Source organism: Myxocyprinus asiaticus, chromosome 7 (assembly GCF_019703515.2).
Source record: "Myxocyprinus asiaticus isolate MX2 ecotype Aquarium Trade chromosome 7, UBuf_Myxa_2, whole genome shotgun sequence".
Taxonomy (NCBI): domain Eukaryota; kingdom Metazoa; phylum Chordata; class Actinopteri; order Cypriniformes; family Catostomidae; genus Myxocyprinus; species Myxocyprinus asiaticus.
In genome coordinates this window covers 5699369-5714555 of record NC_059350.1, presented here as the reverse complement: position 1 = coordinate 5714555, position 15187 = coordinate 5699369, and the positions used below count along the sequence as shown (strand labels likewise).

At 34.6% G+C, this 15187-nt stretch overlaps 1 protein-coding gene across 1 annotated transcript; it reads right to left on the bottom strand.

The window, feature by feature from the left end:
• LOC127444057 (presenilin-2-like) lies at positions 1-12989 on the bottom strand. Its single transcript, XM_051703222.1, has 11 exons — positions 12864-12989; positions 10701-10866; positions 10235-10443; positions 8294-8435; positions 7935-8002; positions 5656-5876; positions 5464-5562; positions 5149-5199; positions 4931-5050; positions 4615-4730; positions 1-2600 (listed from the first exon to the last, which is right to left on the bottom strand). The coding sequence occupies exons 2-11, from the start codon at positions 10830-10832 to the stop codon at positions 2445-2447; spliced, it is 1314 nt and encodes a 437-aa protein (XP_051559182.1). The 5' UTR covers positions 10833-10866; positions 12864-12989; the 3' UTR covers positions 1-2444.
• Between the last annotated feature and the right edge of the window lie 2198 nt (positions 12990-15187).

Genomic DNA, 15187 nt, shown 5'->3' with positions numbered 1-15187 from the left:
TTCAGATTAATTTGCTTGATATTTTATTACACAACACCAAGCACTGTACATGACAATATTAAACAAACCAAAAAAGAGAGAGAAACTATTTAAACTGTGAACATATAAAAACAATCCAATTTTTAATTTGTAATAAATATAATTTCTTCCTTCAGTATAAAACTTAAAGAATCAACTACAGCAGTTCCATAAGAGGTCTATTACCTTAATGTGATATAAAAGTGTGATATTGTTTTCCCCCAAAGTTTTCATTCAGTTGATAAAAATGGACACAGAGATTTAAAATCCTGAGAGGGGATCTTCGTACAGTGAATTAGTTTCTACTCAATCTCTAGGCAACTTCTCAAAAAGAGGAGATTTATATTTTGATTAAGTGATTATCTCTTTGTATCCAAATGTAATTATATGCTTCTTTAATGTGGTCTAATGTAAAATGCTGGGATATCCTTAAACATAAGAAAAAATACACATCGCTGTTGACATAAACTCATAAACTAGCTTCTATTGTCCACATATTACATATTGCAATCCATGCCACAAGTGTTCTGGTTCTTGTGCGCTCTTTTGCAATTTCAATGGCACAGAAAAACGACTAACATGAGCTGGCATCCCTGCCATGGGTCAGCCTAGAAGTATTTCTACATGTAAATAGACTGTTGAGACTCATCATTCCCAGTGTACTGATTACAAAATACAAGATCTGGTCAAATGTCTAAACTGATATGTGCCTTTCATCCACGTAATCAAAAATATCATTGATAGTCATTCTGCCAAGTAGGACATGTTCCTGAATGAATTTAAATTAAAATAAGTGGAAAATTATAGGTTGATAAGATGCATGTTGTGCAGCCCAAAGCCTAACCCTATAATCTGATTGGTTGAAATATATTTTTACTTACATTTTATTTTTACTTTTATTTTCAAAACATTTATAGTTATTTTAAAACCTTATAAAAAGTTCCTAATTTGTTTTTTAGTTTTGTAGTGAAAATGTTATATCGATATTTTGAGGCGATACTAATTATATATATATATATATATATATATATAAGATGTAAGATTTATGCATTTCAATTTCATATCAAAATTCACTTAAAAATTGAATCGAGTAATCTTTAATAAAATAAATAATTTAAAAGCACAAAATATTTTTAGTCATATATAATATACTCGAATATACTCACACTACTCATTTTCTTTTACTCAAAATTCACTATTTTAAAAACAATTATTTAAAAATATATTATTTTACTCAATATTTGTCGGTGCTATTTTTACGCTTATTTACAGAGAATGTAACGATAGCAAATAAGATGTACACAAAATGGCTAAATTTAAATGAATGACTATTTTACACAATATTTACTCAAAATGCTAACATTTTTAAAAGTACAATTAGCTCAATATAATTACAATTTATTTCAATTTAATTTAATTTTGTTAAACATTACACAATTCATATTGATGGAATTTTGTAATGAAATTGAAATGCGTTAATTTTAAAAATAAACTCAAATATTATTTATTTTTTTTATGTGTATTGAAAAATCTACCAGGTAGGTATTTTTTTCATTTATATAAACTTAAAAAGTCTTTGTGACTGAAATTAAACTTCTGTCAAAGTTACAGTTATGGTTGGATACTGATCATTTTTGGTAATCCAAAAATGTAAACTGAACAGCATGTTTTGGTTCCTTATTTATATTTTAGGTGTGGTTTCTAAAACACTGTTCTGCTGTGTAACCAAACTGCAACCAAAATGCAACACTGTGAAACATTTTGTGCTTGATTTGAAATTTGAAGGCCAAATAAAAAGTGCATTAAAATTAGTGGAATAATTTTATATCGCCAGCAAAATCATTGTAAATATTTGATATATCTCCCGGCCCTATCCAGAAACATGTCTTTATCTGCAAAAATCATAATGAATCTATGGGGCCTTTTTCCCTGCTACAATGTTGGCAGTCCTAAAAATGAAGCTATTAAAGGTGAAACTCCATTGGTGTTGTTAGTTTATTATGCACTGAAGCTGTAACCACCTCAGCTGTAAGTCCTCACGTCTGCTTGGAGTAGGCCACATATAGTACAGGCTTCTTTCTTAGGAGTCTAGCAGCATTCTGTTTTTTCATATAGTAAAAGTCATTTTTTATTCTGAAATAAAAACAGTTCCCCAACACCTGTCTGGATGCTGGTCACACATTCATTTACCATGTCAGAAGGTACAAAAAAAGCTGCTCAAATTAGACCAAAATGCAAATGTGCGACCAGCATTTCTTGTTTTGATACGTTTTCAACATTCCAGTCCCTCACCTGCAGCTCCTCATTTCAGACTGAAACCAGGTCAGGTTCATAAGAACTAAAAAAAGTTTGAATCTCATTTAAACAACGACTGAAGGGCACTCATTGTGTTGTCTTAGAGTCCTCGGTGTTTGAGAGGGTTTCTGTCAGATGTAGTATTGGTTGGCAGCCAGATTGTCCATGAAGGGCCGTACCAGATTGTCTGTGGAGAAGTAGAACACGAGGCCGAACGTGATGGAGATGGGAAGAGCCGGCAGTGCCTTCTTGAAAATGGCCAGCAGGAGGAGCGTCAGACACAGTCCCTGCAAAACAACCACAACAATAGACACTACAGCTGTGTGCCAAAACCTAGTGAGCTGTCTATGTAGGCAGCGTCTTAAGGCATCATAAACACAGTCCTGACACAAATACTGTTCTAAAAGAAAGATGGATAGCTAAGATCCTTCTTTTGGCAAGAATTTTAAGGCAGAATCACATGTATCCTTTGCATAAAAGGATGCATTATACAACCACAATGCATTATAATGAGCTCAGTTAAAAAATTAATCCAAGATAGTTGAGGAGGCAGTTATAAATAATCTATAATTCATACCGGAATGTATAGATAAAAAGTTGCTCAATATAATATTAATTAAAAAAACAGACTGTTTTACCCAATATGTGTCAGTGCTGTCTATTTTGCACTCAATTACAGTGCATTTAATGACAGCAAATAAGATTTACACAACATCTCTGAATTTAAATGAATGACTGTTTTACCAAATATATCCTTAAAATTCACTATTTATTAAATTACAAATAGCTCAATAAAATTCAATTAAATTTGTATCCAATATTTTGGGTGTTGTCTATTTTAACGATAATTTATAGTAAATTTAATGATAGCAAATAAGATGGACACGAAATTGCTGAATTTAAATAAAATACTATTTTACACAATATTTACTTAAAAAGTACAAATAGATCAATATAATTACAAATGTAATATTTTACCCAATATTTGTGGGTGCTGTGTATTTTTACGCTTATAGTAAATTTAATTATAGCAAATTAGATGTACACAAAATTGCTGAATTTAAATGATCTAATATTTTACACAATATTTACTCAAATAATATACTCAAATACACTCACATTTTACAAATGTTCTTTTACTTAAAATTCACAATTTTTAAAAATTAGAAATAGCTCAATATAACTGTATTAAAGATTATTATTTCCTTTTATTTTTGTCATTGCTTACAATTCTTTTCCTGGTTTGCCTTACTAATATGCTCTAATTTCATTTGCTCATTAGTTCTAGTTTCTTTCCAATTAGCTGCTTATTGATTTGTATACGCCCTCTGTTGATTAACCAATTACTGCAGCATTGTGCTAATGAGTCCTGATTTATAAATGCCTGCACTGATGCACAATAGACTGAGAGACTCTAGAGCTCTCTGATGTTTGTAGTGTGTGTTCATGAGAAATAAATCACACATTATGTACTCCCTCCTCATCTGCTTTGTTCAGACTGCGTTAATGGACTAATAAAGTGGTCAGATGGAATTGCACTACTGGACACTGTGTTCTTACAGACACCCCTGTTGGGCTCAAGCCAGACATTTCCTCCTTAATCCTAACATCCATTACAATAATAAAAAAAAAAAAAGCATTTTTCCCAATATTTGTGGGTACCTTTTCTATGCTTATTTACAGAAAATAACATTTTAGCATAATGTACACAAAATGGCTGAATTTAAATGAACAAATATTTTACACAATATTTACTCAAAATGCACTATAAATAGAAACAGCTCAATATAATACAATTTTCACTATTTCTGGGTGCTGTCTATTTTTATGCTTATAGTAAATTTAATGATAGCAAATAAAACACTGAACATTTGCTGAATTTATTTAAACTATGTTACACAACATTTACTCCAAATTAAAAATAAAATAAAACAGAATTAGCTCAATTTAATAAAAAATAAAATGTTTCCAATATTTCTGGGTGCTGTCTCTTTTTACTCTTATTTATAGTAAATTTGATATGTAAGATACTAATGATAGTAAGATACTGAAAATGTGCTGAATGTAACTATTTTACACAATATTTACTCAAAATTCACTAAAAAAAAATGAATGTTATCCATTGACAAAACTGTTGGTACATTTTGGAACTGACACTAGGTGGAATGATTTCTGTCACAGTTATTGGCAAATAATCGGCCTGGCTAATATCGGTGTATTCCTCATTTTTACACTTCATTCACTATGTTTTAAAAACAATCTTGCCCTTGATAAAAATGACAAATGTATTGTAATGCTCACAATGAGAATGGCCACGAAACAGGCCAGTGTGGTGTTCCAGTCTCCTCCTGTGGCTGCTGCCTTTCCCACCAGAACACTGTAGAAGATAAAGTCTCCGAGCCCCAGTTTCACCCCTCCTGTGAGAAGGTCAACCAACAAGCATTTCAGCATACTGTAACTCTAGTTGTACTGAAATGGTGAAATGTAAAACCTGTTTGTTAAGTTTGCCTTCATTGCTTGGAAGGGACATTGCATACATATGAACCTTATTTACAAGTCAAGCTCTCCGATTTCTAGTTATGACTTTTGGAACGTTGAGGTAATGGAAACCACTTACGGTCTTCCTCAAGGTCCTCTTCTGCCAAATACCGTCGCCTCCTTCCTTGAGATGAATCATCTTCTGACTCCACCCCTTCCGGTGGCCGGGTTCCACCCTCAGGGTGCTGCCTTTCATCAGCTGAGATAACAACAATAGTTTATACACCACAATTTGGGTTACATGGGATTATTTTTCACTTTCAATGTCTTCTATAAAGTACTGAAATACTCACTGACCTGAATCCTGATTACTATGATCAGCCATTCCAACCATCCAAACCATGGCAGCTGAGAAAGAGAAACAGTGCTTTTATTAGTACACATGACCCATCTTGAGCAGACTTATATTGATTGAACTAGTAGACTATTTATCCGCTGAAGTAGTACAAATTGATGCATATCAGAGGAAGCAGAAGATTTAAACATTGCGCAGTAGTTTTGCATTCAAATTGCTTGCCGCATCGTGCCCAGTTAGGACGCAGTGTTATACGCAAACTCATCTGCTCTGCTGCTTTATGCTTGGAGTGCTAGGTTTTATTTTTCAGTACATACATGAATATATAAGTGCAGGAAAAATTGGCTCGTTTCTTTCCTGAGCGGTCTCAACCAGCATCCTCAATGGGCCTTTTGGAGAGAGCACCGCTATCAGATCTGCAGAACAAAAACAACAAATGCTAAAGAGCATGACAACAAGCAGATTGGTTAAGGTTTAAGGTTTGTCATTCGATCTTCTGGCAAGTGTACCATAAATAGAGATGGCTCCCAGTATCACCCATGCCGACCACTCGGGCAGGTATTTGATGAAAATGAGTGCCATGAGAGCACTGATGACAATGAGGTAGGCCTGCTGCAGCCGTAAAGGGCCTTTCCAATGGATGCAGATCATTCCCACGACGCCGAAGTTCCATATGATCATCACTAACGTTGGGTAATCCATGGCCACGTTATATGTCTTAAACACCTCTCTGGAAAGCAAAGCGTTCAGCACAATTTAACAAAACTATAATCATAACACATTCAAAGCAACATAAGAGTCAAAGCAGATCTTTACTCATAGGAACAGATCTGTTCTTCAACTCTGTCCAAAAGGGGGCGCTATATCGCAAAAAAAAGTTTACGCTTAAAATAAAGTCTCCAAATACTTAAGTCAGGCATTTGTGGTATCGTTTAAAAGGTTAGAATCTGAACTCCATCAGACAAATATCCATCACTTCTGCATTTATGTTACTTAAAATAACAAAATATGGCCTGAAAACATTTGCGTCGCAAATCAACGCCACCTAGAGGCCATGTGGTAGAAATATTAATATGAATATAAATTATTTCAAATAGCACGTAAATAGACAAATCACATATCAAATTGAAGCTCTCATTCTCATGAGTTTATTCTGTTGCTCTAATACCACAGTTCAAAAGATTTTCAAAAGTATCACAAAGTGAAATATGATTTCTGTAAGACATCAAATACAAACGTCTCATTTACGCGCCGATTACTGCTGCTGTAAGCCCCAAATAGCTAAAAACGTTATATCTGCTTTTACCTTAGGCAGTTGTCTAAAAACTTGCGATTTTTTACTTGTCTGTGAGCTTGCTTGTGTGAATAATCCAATGTTATAACTTAGATGTCCAAAACAAAATATGCAGTCCAGCAGCATGCTAAGCAAACCATCGGAAATATATGTTATTGATTATCTATGGTAAAATGATACACATCATCAGGGAGGGTCCCAGCTTTATAATGACACCTAGACTGAGCTTCTAGTCCACTCAGAGGCCGAGATATTCAATGAAACAATGGTGGTGGTGCATGAACTAAAAATTAGACTGAATGTCTATGGTCGAACACATCTGTGAGTGCTAAAAAATTAGACACATTTCTTTTAAATTTGAGTGTGAAAAATTGCAGGCGGCAGCCCAAAAATGCCCCAGAGTTGAGGGGTAATTTCATGAGGAATTTAATTTTCTTTGATCTTTTTAAATAATAGAGATAATTTATGCAATGAAAACATACTGTAAGTTTTTCCCCAGTAAAAAACAAAAGATTAGTTACTGAAATTCATTTTGATATCACACTGGTTTTAATGTGTTTTTTGTATTTTTTTGGCCACAAAGCTTTCTAAAGATGGTTATAAAAAAAAAAAAAAAAAAAAAAAAGATAAAAACAACCTCATTAAAATTCTGAAAGAGTTGGAAACCTTTATTCATTTCAGCAAATCAGTTCTTTCAAAATGTCCATTTCAATTGATTCATTTGGATCATAACGTACTAATGTTTATTGAAGTCTCCACATACAGTAGCATTTTACATGCTTTAAAAATATATATTATGCAGATAAATGTATCAGTTTATTACTTTGTTTTGTTATATTGTTGCATTAATACAAATTTTTTTAAAAAGTGTTAATTCTTTCTTGTGTTCATATAGTGAAAACTGTGAAAAATATGCCTTGATTATTTATTTTATTTTTTCTCCCCTTTCTCCCCAATTTGGAATGCCCAATTCCCAATGCGCTCTAAGTCCTCGTGGTGGCGTAGTGACTCGCCTCAATCCAGGTGGCGGAGGACGAATCTCAGTTGCCTCCGCATCTGAGACCATCAATCCATGCATCTTATCACGTGGCTTGTTGAGTGTGTTACTGCGTAGATGTAGCACGTGTGGAGGCTTCACGCTATTCTCCACATCATCAACGCACAACTCACCACGCGCCCCACCGAGAGCGAGAACCACATTCTAGCAACCACGAGGAGGTTACTCCATGTGACTCTACCCTCCCAAGCAACCAGGCCAATTTGGTTGCTTAGGAGACCTGGCTGGAGTCACTCAGCATGCCCTGGATTCAAACTCGCGACTCCAGGGGTGTAGTCAGCGTCTTTACTCGCTGAGCTACCCAGGCCCCCCCTTTGATTATTTTTAACTACATTTATCTACTTCCATTTAACAGAAACCCCCCCTTTAAGCCATTTCAAAAGTAAGATCAGTTACGTCGTAATATGATCTAAAAGCAAAGCTCAGCAGTGTCTTACCCCAGATACATGAAGCTAAACCAGAAGAGCAACATCAGAGAAGACAGAATCAGCCAGCCATGAATAAACTGCACAAACACACACACAGAAACAGAGTAAATGGTTAGACATGGTAAGACCATCCAAACTCTGCACACTGTAGATGATGTTTCAATAATAATGCACGCATATATCAGGACCAAAACAATGTTTTAACGTAGCTAATATAATTATGTAGATAATGTAACATTATCTAAAAATATTTAACTTGAACATAATTGTCTAGTTATAGTCTCCAGATTTCCCACCCTAAACCAATGCAGAAAAAGTCTGCAGAATTTGAACCTGACTGTAGTGTTATGGTAATAGTTATAACTCACTTTATAGCAGCGATACTTATAAAGCACCACCAGTACTATCGTCATGACGACAATGACACTGATCATGACAAGGGTGTTGAGGAGGGAGTACAGAAGCCTCTGACCCACAGAGTTCGGGTCCTCTTCAAACGGAGTATATATGCTGCAAAACACACACAAACCATGACATTGCTTCTTTAAATTCCTCTTTTTTTAAAAGGTGAAGTGTGTAATATCTGTGCCACCAACACAGAACTGCAAAAAGTTCTGATTTCGATTCATATGGGTACATTTCGGTAATAATGTCCATTTTACTTAGAAATTCTCTCTCAGCTAATGCTGTTAATTATAAAGGGACCTTATAGGTAACCCTTCTAGGTACAAATGAAAATATTAATTCTACAAATTATATTTTAGCATTAGTTTTTCATCATATTGGTCACATTGTAGCTTTTCAATAAATAAATGTCTTGAAATTGCAAATATTATAATGCATTTAATTATTTTTTTTACATGTTCATTGCTTACTTGCATCATTTTAGCTATTTACAAGTTTTTAAACTGATATGTTGAACACGTGCTAAATTGGTACCATCTCTTGAAGACTACCGGCATCAGCCAGTGAGTTTTTTTAGAGCATCCGTGCTATGTATGATTAGAATTCAATGTCTTTTTCATCAACAACTGACTGTCATTGTAGAGGGTTTCCACAAAGAGTAAAAGATCAATCTAGAGATGTAAGAATCCATATCGAGATCGAGATTCATCTGAAAATCGATATTTTTACCCAGTTCTATCGGCTGATTAACTGCGCTCATGTTCCAAAATCAACTAACACATTTATCAAAGAACCATTTTTCCATAAAGAAAATCAGACAATTTCTGTGTATTTAAATTTGTGCTCTTTTCATTTGTAATCATCGTTATAGTTTATTATGCATACACTGGCATTTAAAGGAATGTTCCGGGTTCAGTACAAGTTAAGCTCAATTGATAGCATTTGAGGCATAATGTTGATTACTACAAAACATTTAATTTAGATTTATCCCTCTTTTTCTATAAGAGAAGCAAAAATCTGGATTACAGTGAGGCACTTACAATGGAAGTGAATGGGGCCAACCTGTAAACATTAAAATACTCACTGTATCAAATGTAGAGCCACAAGACGTAAACAATGTGTTAACATGATTTTAGTGTGATAAAATCGCTAACTAAACTTTTCAGTGTAAAGTTATGGCCAAACAACTTTACAGCTCAAGTAATACCCAAGTTTTAACAGAAGAATTAATGTAAGTGCTTTTATAACATTATAAGCTCCACATTTCTGCTTTTAAACCCTCCAAAAATTGGCCCCATTCACTTCCATTGTAAGTGTCTCACAGTAACCTCAATTATTATTATTTTATCCCCCTTTCTCCCCAATTTGGAATGCCCAATTCCCACTACTTAGTAGGTCCTCATGGTGGCGCGGTTACTCACCTCAATCCGGGTGGCGGAGGGCAAGTCTCAGTTGCCTCCGCTTCTGAGACCGTCAATCCGTGCATCTTATCACGTGGCTCGCTGTGCGTGACGCCACGGAGACTCAAAGCATGTGGAGGCTCATGCTACTATCCGCGAGCCACGCACAACTTACCACGAGCCCCACTGAGAGCGAGAACCACTAATCGCAACCACAAGGAGGTTACCCCATGTGACTCTATCCTCCCTAGCAACCGGGCCAATTTGGTTGCTTAGGAGACCTGTCTGGAGTCACTCAGCACGCCCTGGATTCGAACTCGTGACTCCAGGGGTGGTAGTGATTTTTGCATTTCCTAAAAAAATGGAGGGACAAGTCTAAATTATTTATTTTTTGGTAATCAACATTACGCCAAAAATGCGATCAACTGACCTTAACTTCTATTGAACCCAGAATATTCCTTTATGGAAGAAAAGTTAGAAAAGGTAACAAAACAAAGCCCGTACAGCTGTTGTCCGCTCTTCTCCGTGTAGAAACTGACAGATTTTATGGTTGCCACGACGACCACCATGCAGAGCGTGACCGGGACGAAGAGCATGATGACGTGTTTGGCGCCATATTTGAGGGTCAGCTCCTCTTCCTCTCCATCAGGAGTGGCTGCTCTCTCTCTCTCCACCTGTCCTACCACGCCCGACTCTGAGCTGACCGGCCGTCGCTGAGGGAATCAAGAGTGAGGAAGAGGATGATGAAAATGGGAAATGTTGATTCAGATACACACAAACAAGGTTTTGTAGAGCAGGCATACTACAATTTTTGACGACTGGATTTCCATAACGTCACCAGTCGTTTGTAATTCCTTGATAAGGATTTTTAAAAACCATTCATAGTTGATCTATTCATTGTAAAGAACCGGACTCAAAGAATGATTTGCTCACAAAGGCAGCAGAAAAGGAGGGAGAATTGTCCACTTACTCGTTTGGGTTCTGTGTCCTGAGGGAGAGACATGTCATTAATTTGGCTGTACGAGGGTATGGTTGGGCTTTCGGACTGGACCAGAGCGGACCTCTCGTTGTAAGAGTCCTCTTCACTGTCCGAGGTATTCATCAAGAGAATGTGACAGAAGCCAAAACACCCAGAGCTGCAAAATGCATCATGCCAGACGTAAAAGTACTACAATGGAAATCCCTTTTTTTTTTTTTTTTGGACACTACCATGATGGTGATTCTATGGTATTCTTTGAAGTGCCCTGTACAGTAGAGGTCGACCGATAATGGATTTTTTCGATATGATAACTAAGGTGGTGGAAAAGATGGATAACGATTACTAATCAGCCGATAGTTTTTAAAATCGATTTATAGATTGTTACAATTTTTTTTATCTTTCCATACTATGACGGGCACAAACATAGAGGCTACAAAAGTCCAAAATGAATAAAATCCCAGATGCAGTATATTGTTCAACCCAAATCACAATAATAATCTGAAAAATAAAATAAAAGATTTGGTGGATAACGAAGGACTTTTAACCGTAACACACAAGGGACTCGTATTTGAAAATGACAGAGACTTGACCCCGTTACAAAGCTCTATATTTAAGTATTTAAATATATTTCTAGCCTATATATTCACCAGATAAGGTTTTTATAATTATTATTATTCAGAAGATATGAAGTTGGCATGTTTCCATATAGTCACTTTTTTTCTTTGCATGCCCTCGCTTCAATTTAGAACAATTGATTATCTAATCAAAATAATAAAATATGAAGGATAAAACTATGAACATTGTTAATGATGAAAGATTTAGATACAGCAAACACATGATCAACATGCGATCATTAACAAATAATAATAAAAAAAACTATGGGCAACTATCAGTAAAGATTTTTGACGATAACCAATAGTTCCAAAACAACTATCGGTTCAACCGATATATCGGTCTACCTCTGATTTACAGTATCATTTAAGTACCAAAGTACACTCGAAAAAAATCAGTTTTTTAGATTCAAGCATTTCAATTGATTACCATATTCATATACAATTTAAAATAATTTTAATTTCATTACAAAATTCCATCGAATTGAACTGTTTAACAAAATTAAAATGATAAAACTTCAAATATTTGTATTTTATTACAAATACAAAAGTTATGCAGTTGAGTTAAAGATATCTCAATTAAAAATTTTTATCAAATCATTTTTTTTTCTTTTTTAAGTGTATATGAATATGGTAATCAGATAATACCACGGTCATAAATAATAATACATGAATATCTGCATAATATATACAATAACATATCTATATAAAATATGTCACATTTATAAATGCTCAATGTGATTCACAGATAGGAACACCCAACTATTTAGAGAAAAGCAAGCATAAACAACTACATAAAAACAATTTAAGACAAGTACGACAATAAAAGTATAAAATTAATTTAAAAAGACGAGAAAATGTGTGGAAGAAACTAGCTGGATTCGATGACATTATTACTAGGGATGCACAATTTATCGGTGACAATATCGGTATCGGCCAATATTATTATTATCGGCATCAGTCTCTGCATCTTTTATGCATGTCAAATTTTAGATTGGAGCTTCAGTATTAACACATTTTTTTTTTTAAACAACACAAAAAAAATCTCATAATTTTTAAACCTGCTATATATAATATCGGTATAATAAAATAAAATAAATACAAATAATTCTCAGCTATCGATAATGGCCACAAAATTGTATATCTGTGCCACCCTAATTATGACCATATAGTGGTATGGTATTACCATATCATACCTTGACAGTGGCACAGTACTTTATGCACGTGGATTATTTAAAAATAAAACACGCAGAAATTATTTTTGAAAAATAATGATGATTAATCTGCGAGTCAAATGCAGACATTTTTTATTAAACATATATTATTATTATTATTTTTATTTATTCCCCCGGTTATAATAACTGCTATACCCCTTCAATAAATTAATTAATTAATTTGAAGTTTCTTATAATGCTCTTTAAACCCATCTCAGAGAATTAATCACGGGCTTATCAACATAACAACTTAAAGTTACGCAGTTCCTTCCCTGGTCAAAAGTAAACCAATACACCCCTAAGCATACGGAAGGGTAAGATAGAAATACCTTTAAATGTAAGAGAATTCACATGAAGAAATATCCGGTAGTGATTTTCGCAGATATCTCCGTCAAAACATCCCGAATCTCAGTGAGGAAGCGATGACGATCAGCTGATCCTCGCCACGTGACGCTCGGCGCATGTGACGTCACCTCACACTTCTTCTTCTTCTTTTTTTTTTTTTTTTTTTTATTAAATGTTCACTGTCTGGCTCCGACTTGACAAACATTTCATTTCTAACGTCTATCGTCTAATTTAGCTTATGTTTCAAATATATGTGTGTTTTGTGAATGTTAACACGCCAAATCCATACTAAATCTGCCACAGTCTATGTGTGCGCGTTTACATTGATAAAGCAAATCACGTAGACCTGCTTCCTCATTTACCAATCACACATACATTGAATACATTAGCAACTCTGGCTACTTACCAAATAAACAAATCAATGGAAATATTAATTTTATTTGAAAGTTTTAAAGTGGTGCGAGCAGGGGCGTAGATTTCAAGGGGGATGGAGGTGAGGTTCCCCCCCAATATTTATACCATGATCAGTGTTCAAGACAAATCTACGCCCTTGGGTGCGAACCCATTTTTGCCAATCAGTAGCCTGTTTGAGTTGCAAGATGGCGACAATTAGCTAACTTGTGTTAACTGATCACTAAATGATTTTTTATTTTTTTTAACTGGAACAATCAAAATGTTTATAAGGCCTCTAAGACCTATTGGAAACGAAATAATAGATTATCGAAAAGTGATAGCTTTAAACTTGAAATTAAGGAAAGAATACAAACTTATAGGAAGCAAGCTAAGCGAACAAAATTGTATTGTCAAAATTGGGACTTTATGAAGTACAGGATAAGACTTATTGCTATTTAAAGAGGCAAATAAATTGCAAAGTCCAATAAAGCAAAAGAAGAGGAAATTATTAAGGCAATTTGTAACATCACAGATGACGGGAATACATTTCATTTAATCAATTAATGTTAATGACCATGAAACACAAGACTCTGTTATAATTTCCAAATATGTTTCAGACTTTTATGGTCAATTATGTTCTAGCAATGCATGTTCTGAAGACAAAATAGGTTATTATTGAGGCCCTTAAAACATAACATGGAAAGTATTGACGAAGAGTTTAAAGCCATCTGTGATAAAGAAATATCCATTCTGGAAGTAAGAACAGCTATTCAAAACTTTTAATTAAATAAGGCCTTCGACACAATTGAACATGGTTTTATTTTTAAGACCCTTGAATTTTTCAGCTTTGGGAACTATTTTCAAAAATTAATGAATAATTAAAGGGTTAGTTCACCCAAAAATGAAAATTCTCTCATCATTTACTCGCCCTCATGCCATCCCACAGTGTGTATGGCTTTCTTTCTTCTGCAGAACACAGAGATTTTCAGAAGAATATCTCAGCTCTGTAGGTTCATACAATGCAAGTGAATGGTGGCCAGAACTTTGAAGCTCAAAAAGCACATAAAGGCAGCATAAAAGTCATCCATACAACTCCAGTGGTTAAATCCATGCCTCCAGAAGAGATATGATAGGTGTGGGTGAGAAACAGATCAATATTTAAGTCCTTTTTTTTCTATAAATCTCCACTTTCACTTCCACATTGTGGTGTGGAAGATGCTTTCACTTTCACATTCATCCACTGGTTGGGACTGGTCAAAGGTGGAGATTTATAGTAAAAAAAAATATCATAATATCAAAAATAAAAAATGTCTCCCCACAAAAATGCACCATTTGGAACAATAAGTATATAAGGGTTAAAAACAAAACAATATTTTATGAAAATTGGTTTAAAAAGGGAATTACTTGAGTTAAACAGAGGTTGTTTTATATACTAGTTATACTGAATTCATCATTATTTCCCAGTTGAACCTAATCAATATTTCATGGTATTTCATGCAATTTCCAAAGAAATGTTGAGGCTTTTAGAGAGTGATAACGATGTGCCATTTAAGTCAGTCAAAGAATTTACTTCCTGCATTAGGATTTTTCATGCTTTGGTTGTAATCATATTTTTTTATGTTCCCTTCAACAAACAAAAGATATTCTTGCTGTTACTGCTAAATGGAACTCTTTGTTTAAAAAACAGTTTGACTGGAGCAAAATATGGATGATACCCCACAGGTACTGCATTACGAATAAAGTGAATGAGGTTTCATATACGATTGTCCATCGAGAATACCCGGTTAAGACACTTGTGGTACAGCATTTCAAAGTTAGTATGGAAGACAATTGTGTTTTTTGTAAAAGTGCTCCTGAGAGGTGCATGGTAAGTTGTGTGTGGATCGTAGAGAGTAGCATGAGACTCCACATGCTG